We start from the raw sequence: 10,000 nt of genomic DNA, 5'->3' as shown, positions 1-10,000 counted from the left end.
TTTAACGTGAGTGATTTAACTTCATTACTCAACTGCAAAATATTTTGTAAATACTGAGTTAGTACAACTGAGCTGCAGATTCTCAGTGTCTTGGGAAATATGTTTGCAGCCAGTGTTCCAGACTGTGCTCGGAACTGTTAATGCATGAAATGCACAGTTTTGTCCTAGTTTGTGTTATAGACATATTAGATTTTGTGGACTGAAAGATTTTTTCACAATAATCTCTAGCGGCAGTAATCATGGATTGAGGAAACAGACTAATTAAGAAGGAGGAAGTTTTTAAGCAAAATGTCAGCAATGGCATGTCTGAGGTGTGAAATAGAGGCATGACTAACTCAGAAAACTGTTATGGATCAACACCTTCCTCTCTCCTTCTTCTCTCTGTCTCTTACATACACATACAACCCAACACCTCCACTCCCTCTCTCTCTCTCACATACACATACAACCCAACACCTTCACTCTCTCTCTCTCTCTCTTACATACACATACAACCCAACACCTTCACTCTCTCTCTCTCTCACATACACATACAACCCAACAGCTCCACTCTCTCTCTGTCTCTTACATACACATACAACCCAACACCTTCACTCTCTCTCTCTCTCTCTCACATACACATACAACCCAACACCTGCACTCTCTCTCTCTCTCACATACACATACAACCCAACACCTCCACTCTCACTCTCTCTCTCTCTTACATACACATACAACCCAACACCTTCACTCTCTCTCTCTCTCACATACACATACAACCCAACACCTCCACTCTCACTCTCTCTCTCTCACATACACATACAACCCAACACCTTCACTCTCTCTCTGTCTCTTACATACACATACAACCCAACACCTCCACTCTCACTCTCTCTCTCACATACACATACAACCCAACACCTCCACTCTCACTCTCTCTCTCTCACATACACATACAACCCAACACCTTCACTCTCTCTCTGTCTCTTACATACACATACAACCCAACACCTCCACTCTCACTCTCTCACATACACATACAACCCAACACCTTCACTCTCTCTCTGTCTCTTACATACACATACAACCCAACACCTCCACTCTCACTCTCTCACATGCACATACAACCAAACACCTTCACTCTCTCTCTCTCTCTCTCTCACATACACATACAACCCAACACCTTAACTCTCACTAGCTTCCATGCACTCTCTCTCTCTTTCCCAAAAATACATTTACATAAATACATATCCCTTTACTCACTCACTGCCATGCACTCCTTCTTTCACTCTCTCATACATTCATCGAATTATGTATGAACACACACACACACACAGTAACTGATCATGTGACTCTTGCATGAAAAAAAGTCATGTGTAACAATAAGAGTCTCATAATGAAAATGACCCCTTCACACACAAAAACAAAAAAACAACACGTGCACAAGATTGTTGCAGTAAACTTTTTTTATAAATGGAGTGTGGAACAAAATTTTCCTCTTTTTCCAGGCTCTCAGAGGAAGGAGAGAGAGAAATAGAGAAAGAGAGAGAAACAGAAAGAGAGAGAGAGAGAGAGAGAGAGAGAGAGTTTGGTGCATATTTCCTAACTGACTGACTGACTGTGGTAACTCAAGTGTGAGCCTGTGTCTGTGTTAAGCTCTCCCTCATAAAGCCATGCACTGGAAATTCTGATTCAACACCGCCTGAATCTCTGATGCAAAAAACACACCTGTCACACATACACATACATACACACACACACACACACACACACACACACACACACACACCAGCCCCAGCTCCATTTTAATCACAGTCCTAACGTATTCAACCAATGAGAAACCCAAGAGAAAAAACAGAAAAGAACAAACAAACAAACAAACAAACAAACAAACGAAACCGAACAAAAAACAAGAAAACAAAGACCATTACAAAACAAAACAAACAAACCAATCAACCATGTACCGTATAAATCACACAGATCAAAGATTGTTCTTTCCTAGCGATTTTTCCTTCCATTTATGCATTACCGCATTCAAATTCAATGATTAAAATGCAAGCACTGATACAAAAACAGCAAAAAGTCTTAACGTAATAAATAAGCTGATCTTGGAACAGTTTGACACATTGGGCTTTAACGGGCCTGCTTTCTCCTTCATCGTTATTGCACAAGGTCTTCACGGTTATCCCCAGCTCTGTCAGGAAGAGAAATACAGGAGGAGACAAAGAGACTTCTTCTTTCTTGTTTTTGGTGTCTTTTAAAGGGGGGGGTGGGGGGCAATGAGGAGAGGGGGGGCAATGAGGGGGGGGGCAATGAGGAGGGGGGGGGCCGAGGAGGGGGGGGGGGGGATGACAGACTTTCACAGTCCGTTTTTCACTAGCTCATGGACACCTGTCTCATCGATAACCAGAGTGGGACGGAACTCTCTGCCGCTCACCAGTTTCTCCAGTCCCTGCGACAGAACACAAACTGGTTATTTTGGTTTGTCCAGTTAACAACCAATCACAAGATCTGAAATATGCTTCAACTGGTCAGTTTGAACAGGAAACCAAGAGAAGTTTTGCTAATCTGATGTTCACAGCACAACCACAAAAGCCATTTCCACAGACTGGGTAGGACAGGTTACCACGACCACAGAGTGTGTAGGACAGGTTACCATGACCACAGACTGTGTAGGACAGGTTACCATGACCACAGAGTGTGTAGGACAGGTTACCACGACCACAGAGTGTGTAGGACAGGTTACCACGACCACAGACTGTGTAGGACAGGTTACCACGACCACAGACTGGGTAGGACAGGTTACCACGACCACAGAGTGTGTAGGACAGGTTACCATGACCACAGACTGTGTAGGACAGGTTACCATGACCACAGACTGTGTAGGACAGGTTACCATGACCACAGACTGTGTAGGACAGGTTACCATGACCACAGATTGTGTAGGACAGGTTACCATGACCACAGATTGTGTAGGACAGGTTACCATGACCACAGACTGTGTAGGACAGGTTACCACGACCACGTGCTCCTCACCTCTCCTCCATAGGAGACCAGTGGAGAGATCTCACATTTGATTGGCAGGTCAGTTCCATCCTTCAAGCTGTGAAAGGAAGACAGATCAAAATGACGTTTCCTTTGCTGAAGAGCAGAGGACGTTTGATGGTGAACTCTCTAAAGCGGCAGAGTGTAAGTAGCAGTGAGGTTATTGGATAAGCTGTGGAAAATCAAGTTGCTTCACTTACCGAATCCCAGTGAAACAAAAGGATATAGAAACACAGAAGGTAATCGCTGGATTTGATTGACAACAGTCAGTAACCGATTTGTTAATGTATTTTTATCAAAGAAGACAGAGTATATTAAATTAATTATGCATTTCAGTAAGGACAGCTTAATTAATAGAGCAATACCAGAACATTTGTTTGAATCATCCAAATTATTCAAGTTTGATGAGGATTTGAATAATCTTGAATATTCAACATAAATGTTCTTCCTCTTGTCATTTGATAGTAGTTGTGTGATTAAAAAAAATAAACAAATAAAGGAAAACAAAACTTTATTTCAGAGTGATGGACAGATTTCCCATGAGCACCTAGCGAGATAAAAACAAAAGAAAAAAAAGAGCATCTCTGAGCCTCCCCGTCAGTAACATGCCCAGTGCCCGCTTCCCAGCATGCATTTCATTCCGTCCGTTAGCAGCCTCTGTTTTCAGTCCGTGGCCAGTGACTGATCAGCCACTTATGGGTAGGGTGACCAGAGCCTGGATCTGCATTCCCTAAGGACCAGATGTGCTAATAAAAAGCCCTTTAGAAGCAGAAGCCCGTCACCATGCACTAGATACACATATATTAGGACGCGGATGTGTGAATATTTACTTCTGAGAGACATCGGCTGTGCCTGCCCCTGCCGCTCCATCTCTAGAAACATTACACAGGGAATAACGTGGTGAAAAGGAACAAAAAATATGTGAGGGTTATAACTTTACTGTCTGGCTTATGTTTGTGTGTGTGTGTCGGTGTGTGTGTGTGTGTGACGGAACACCATGTGCACAAAGAAACAAAGCAACTGCATGCTGTGTATAAACAAACATGGGGAAGTAAAATGGTACGACAGCTTCACTGGAGACATTTATAGAACATTCTAGAACAGTCTTTCTCAACTCTGCCAGCAGACACGGCACAACTTTTAATGAATTAACAGTTATTAGCTGATGAGTTGAATCAGAATTAAACGCGCAATGCCGAGGGCCTTTCTGCCGAGGGGCAATATTGGGAAACACTGTACTGAAAACTGTCATAAAATACTACATTACCCAGCATCCCTCTCTAATTCACCTCTGATCCCAACAGAGGCTTGTTTTAATGTGGGACTGGCTCAGACTGGATCCATCACAACTGACCATGGATCCAGAGAGCTTCTTAAATGAGTGTGAAAGAAAGAGCGTGTGTATCTGTCTCTGTCTGTGCGTATCTGTCGCTGTGTGTGCGTTTGTGTGTATCTGTCTCTGTGTGTGTGTGTGTGTGTGTGTGTGTGTGTTTGTTTGAGTTTGAGATGCTGGCTGAATCTCTCTGTGTGTGTGTGTGTGTGTGTGTGTGTGTGTATCTGCCTCTGTGTGTGCGTGTGTGTGTGCGTTTGTGTGTATCTGTCTCTGTGTGTGTGTGTGTGTCTGCGTGCGTGTGTGTGTGTGTGTTTGTTTGAGTTTGAGATGCTGGCTGAGTCTCTCTGTCTCTGAGTTAGAACAGCTTTGTCAGTCTTTTGTGTGAAACAGATGTGCGGCTGCTGACCTGGGTATTGCCGGCACTCGTGTGCCGTTCTCGTCGATAAAGTGCCCGCCGGCGTTTAGGACCCAGCGGTGGTGCAGGGACATGAGGGCGTGGCGTGCTGTGGTGGGGTTATCTTTCCCGTCCTGACTGTCCGCGTTCTTCAGCGGAGAAAACTCGTCCTCTCTCAGGACCTCATACACCACAAATGTCCTGCAGTATTGATGCACACACGCAAAGGCACACGGGAACACACACACACACACACGCACGCACACACACACACACACACGCACACACACGAACACACGCACACACACACACACACGGGAACACACACACACACACACACACAGAGGCACAGAGACGCACACATGCACACACACACGCACACAGAGAGACACACAGACAAACATGTGGTTGAGGATACCTGTAGTTCACGAGCCTTTGTATACCGGTGCAAGACTACAGAGCGGACTACAGAGAAGAATGCCACCTCCATTCTCGTACTGAGAAATTACCAACAGGAACAAGACTTCTCAGGTAGAAAGGTGTTCAATCAGAGTCGGCTAATGTCTTTGGTAAGTGAATCACCACGGATTTTAGAACTATTTTAATGATTGCCTTTTCACTTTAAAAAAAATGCCATGTCTTTGCTGTTTCTAAAACCCGACTCGAACGCTGAGCGTAACTCTGAGATAGATGTGAAGTCACCGCGTTTGCCCTGCTGTCTTTTGCTCGTTCGGAGACAGACGCCAGGAGAAGCCGCATGACTCAGGCTTGGCGTGCTGACTTTTCAACGGTAAAAGAGTGACTAACAGACATTAAAACGCCAGGCGGCACCGCGAGGAGAGGCGGCACGTTAATGAGATCGGCGCTTGATTAGTATCCCTGATGCTCCGGTCTGCGCAGACGCACGCTCTGACTGGGATTTGCTGGTTTAGAGACGCACAAACCCAGAGCGTCTGCGGAGCAGGTTCAAGAGGAAGTATTGTCTGCCAGTGGCTCATATGTTAAAATCAGGATGGAAAAAAAGAAAAAAGAGAAGGAAAAAAAAAAAAAGCGCTTGCGGCACTCACTTGGCAAACTGAAAGATGTCGAAGACAAATTTTTCCATCTTAATGCCGTTGGGTTTGTCGGGTTTGATTAGTTGCCCTCGCGTGTCGACGTAGGGGATTTTCTTCTGAGCCACATGGTGCTGCAACTGTGGTTCATGTGTGCTGAGAGAGAGAGAGAGAAGTGGAGAAAGACAGTCAGTCAGAGAAACAGAGAGAAAAACATGGGGGAGTGAGAGAAACAGAGAGAAAAAGAGTGTGAGAGAAAGAAAGAGAAAGAGAGGAAAGGGGATCATAAGAGAAGAAACAGGCTCTTTCCATTACACTTTCATAAAAATGACAATAGAATAGAAAGACTGGCGAAACCATCATGTGTATTCTCAAACCAGTGTCCAGACACACACACACACACACACACACAGAGAGAGAAAAAAAACAGCTGTTTCTCTTTTGACTTGAGCTCACATCCTTGGTGCATATTAAAGTCCCTTCCATCCTCTCCACTATTTACAAGATGGCCAAACTCACTGGAAAGAGCTCATTCAAATGGCCTCAGTGTTTAAAAATCAATTGCTTAGCAACAAGAAAACACTCCAGTTCAAATATACTGGCTACGATTCTATTGTTCAACACACTAATTCTAACTTTAGACAAATGATAAAGTGAAATACTATTAGTTTATAGAAAAGTAAAGTGGTAAATGAATTGTCTTTAAATATTTTTGTGATAATTTGTATTATATTTCGTGTCTCTTTGACTGACTCACTTCACGACGTCTTTGAGGAAAGGAAGAGAGAAGAAATGGTTGGCTACGTTGCCGGCGTTGAACATCAGCCGTCCATCGGAACTCCGCCTCTCGGCCGTCGCCAAGGTGATCTCACTGTACTCCACCACCTGATAACGCCCGTCCACTTTGCAGACAACACCCACTGCCTCCGTTGGATTGGTCTTCTCTACCACCTGTCAATCACGTTAAAACACTTCATTCACAGAGGAACCTTTAACACTTGACTGAACTAACTAAAGCTTTCACTGTGTTCTGTGTTCTTGTTGACTGTTTTTCCTCTCAGTATTCAGTTTATGATGGACAGCAGGCAATTTACATGCGATTTATAAAATTAATTTATAATATTTGTGAAATATTTTGAAATACATTCAAAGGAAATCCAGTTTCAGCTAGGCGTTTTTTTTTTAAACATTGTTGTGATCTCTGCTTGAAATGTGAAGTTAGGATACATTTAAGCTAATTATAGACCAGCTAGGCTTTTTGTGAAAATGAAAAAGACCACATAGTCCATCTTGAACTGCCTCAAGTCTGCATTACATTAAAGAGGGGGAGAGAGAAAGAAAAAGAAAAGAAAAGAAAGAACCATGAACATCTGCAAGTTACAAATGACAAAGTTTGCTGTTGATGATGGGTTAGCAGAGGGGCGGGGTCAGCGAGAGTCTACCACAGTAGCTGTCTGCTGTACAGTTTAACACAGATGGGTGGGAGACCTCCTCCCTCTCCCCCGGTCCTGTCACTGAACTGATGGCAGAGAAAGTGCTAGGCTATCTCCAACTTTACGTTACAGGTTTTACCATTACATCAAAAGCAATGATACGTGTGCATGTATGCATGTGTGTTTGTCTTTCATGCTCATGCGATTTTCAGAGGTATTATTGTGGTGTGTGGAACTAGTGCACTAAAATAAAGTCAAACAAAACAAAACAAAACAAAACAAAAGGAAGAAGGAGGCTGCTCTTAAAAATAAAGCGCCACGTCTTACGCTTCATTCCAAAATTTCACCGACTGCATTTGTATTTCACTTCCATTGTTTTTACATTACTATGTTTTGACATTCCTTCTGCATTGACAAAACGAAGTGAAAATAAGAAACTAAAAAAAAAAAAAAACGAGTGAGATGAAGTAAACACAGTGATAGTATTTTTAAGTGCAGACTATTTCTCTTTCTGGGATTATAGACAGGACAGTGATGGTATTTCTCTCTCTGGGATTATAGACAGGACAGTGATGGTATTTCTCTCTCTGGGATTATAGACAGGACAGTGATGGTATTTTTAAGTGCAGACTATTTCTCTTTCTGGGATTATAGACAGGACAGTGATGGTATTTCTCTCTCTGGGATTATAGACAGGACAGTGATGGTATTTCTCTCTCTGGGATTATAGACAGGACAGTGATGGTATTTTTAAGTGCAGACTATTTCTCTTTCTGGGATTATAGACAGGACAGTGATGGTATTTCTCTTTCTGGGATTATAGACAGGACAGTGATGGCGAGTCCAAACGGTTGCCATTATCTGTAAGGCAAATATTAGTCACCGGCCAGTGGAATAAATGCCACTGGTCTAACGCCACAGAACATGACGAATGTTGAAAAGACTGAATCATCACAGGATGCTTTAGAAGGTTCCAGAACACTTCTTCAACTCTTTCAACTTGCCAGCTTTCCTCTCTCTCTTTCTCTCTCTCTCTCTCTCTCTCTCTCTCTCTCACTCCCTGTTCTTCTCTTTGCCTTTAGGTATATAAAATAAAACTATTATAGACCAAAGTATTTTGGCAAGATTTTCTGGGCCATATCCAAAGTATCTGACCGGGAAGAACACCAAGTTAAAAACTGAAACGGCTTTAAATCAAAGAGGACGTTTTCCTTGTCTGTCTTTATGTCTCCGTAAAACTGATACACGCAAAATCGCCGTTCTTTGCCCAGCCGTCGAGAAACAGAAGAAGAATGTGGTCAGAAACACAGGCCCCACTGCTGTGAAGTTTAACTTTTCAGAGGACAGGATTATTAATGACAAACTGGGAAAGACAAGACCCCCCCCCCCCAGAAAATGCTCTCTAATGATGAAGAATTGAGGATTATAGCCTCTGTCTCCAAGGATTCCTGGAGAGCACAGTCAAGCGGAAACCTTCCTCAGAAAAAAAAAATAAAAAATTACACAGCCTAAGAATGTTTTTTCATCCCCATCTACTGGGCATGTGACCAACGTATGGGCGTTTCTACTGGGCATGTGACCAACGCATGGGCGTTTGCTTCCTTTAGTTAGAAGGAGTGATTCCCCGAACACTGATCCGGGGTCAGATGTCTCTTTTATTTTCTCAGGGTTCAACATTTAGGCTTGCTGTGGTTTCCCCTGTCTTAGGAGCGTTTAACAGGAAACCTTTTTGTCATACGAACAGACGAGAGCAAGCAGCCGTCCTTTGCCACCCAAGAAGACATGAAGTCATCTTACCACACTCACTCTCAACACTCTTGTTAGTTTCATTTGTGAATCAACTGTCTCAAAAGCAATGAAGAGCAGCTAGGTGTGATAGTAGCGCTGCTAATCTTGTGTGTGTGTAGCATAGCAACAGTTTCCACGTAGGCTCAGACTTACTGTAACTGCTCTCATCAATATTTCACTCTTGAAACAGAGTTTTACCATTTACAAATCAACCTCCACCCTACCAAAAAAAGAACTGTCTAATAAAAGGGTATGCCGCCTAACTGTGTTAGTTCTTACTAGACTTTTTAAAAGGCTATTAAGTTCCCAGAGTTTAAACCATTTAAAGTTTTCATTTAACCACTGTTCCCTGTAAAAGTGTTTTGCCTTTTCTGCCAGCAGTACAAAGTGTCCAAATCCACTGTGAGAAACTGAACACAGACTTAAATCACATAGCCTACCTAGTCCTGGGGAGGTTTGATGTGGTAAGCAATGCTATGTGCTTAAAAAACAAAAGAAAAACAAAACCAAAAAGAAAAAGAAAAAAAGAAGCAGCCAAAACCTGTGTGAACCAGTGTGCTGAAGGGTTTACAGATTGTGGAGCAAAATCCCTGCTGCTGTTCAACCAAAAAACTCAAAAAAATGTAACGACTATTGAGGTAGAAAATGAATGTTTGAATGGACTGAAGAATCCAGTTTGTTCCTCTCTCATGTAAAAGTTCTATCTGTTAGTCATTAAAGTACTTTGATGGAAACTTACTCTTCCTCATCTAAATGTCACTGCTGCCCCCTGGTGGTCATTTAGAGGACGTGCGGGGACAAATGCTGTCAAATCCGTACTGAATAAAGGAGAGTTTGACTTTTTCAGTTTGATGCACTAATAGGATAAATGGAAAGGAGGTTCCAGTCACTTTTTCTGGAGTATATTTCCGTGAACCAGCGACAAATCCTTAAGACTCTCCTTTCCTGAGTCTTTAACCCTCTAGCAATGAGGAAG

General features: G+C 42.9%; 1 protein-coding gene across 4 annotated transcripts in view; it reads right to left on the bottom strand.

Moving 5' to 3' along the window:
* Positions 1 to 2,328: 2,328 nt before the first annotated feature.
* Positions 2,329 to 10,000, bottom strand: part of uap1 (UDP-N-acetylglucosamine pyrophosphorylase 1) — a 14,069-nt gene continuing 6,397 nt past the window's right edge. Inside the window, exons 5-10 of one of the 4 annotated variants that reach the window (XM_030791425.1) lie at positions 6,561 to 6,754; positions 5,819 to 5,959; positions 4,764 to 4,952; positions 3,855 to 3,896; positions 3,016 to 3,082; positions 2,329 to 2,431 (exon numbers count right to left, since the gene is read on the bottom strand). In XM_030791425.1, the coding sequence (XP_030647285.1) occupies positions 2,339 to 2,431; positions 3,016 to 3,082; positions 3,855 to 3,896; positions 4,764 to 4,952; positions 5,819 to 5,959; positions 6,561 to 6,754 (726 nt within the window). In that variant the 3' untranslated portion in view covers positions 2,329 to 2,338. Of the gene's footprint in view, positions 2,432 to 3,015; positions 3,083 to 3,854; positions 3,897 to 4,745; positions 4,953 to 5,818; positions 5,960 to 6,560; positions 6,755 to 10,000 lie in introns of all 4 variants that reach the window. The other 3 variants (XM_030791424.1, XM_030791426.1, XM_030791427.1) reach the window with 3 other exon arrangements.

The sequence above is a fragment of the Chanos chanos genome, chromosome 14, assembly GCF_902362185.1.
Source record: "Chanos chanos chromosome 14, fChaCha1.1, whole genome shotgun sequence".
In the NCBI taxonomy this organism is placed as follows: domain Eukaryota; kingdom Metazoa; phylum Chordata; class Actinopteri; order Gonorynchiformes; family Chanidae; genus Chanos; species Chanos chanos.
Note: the sequence above shows the minus strand (reverse complement) of the source record. Positions and strands in the feature narration are given on the sequence as shown.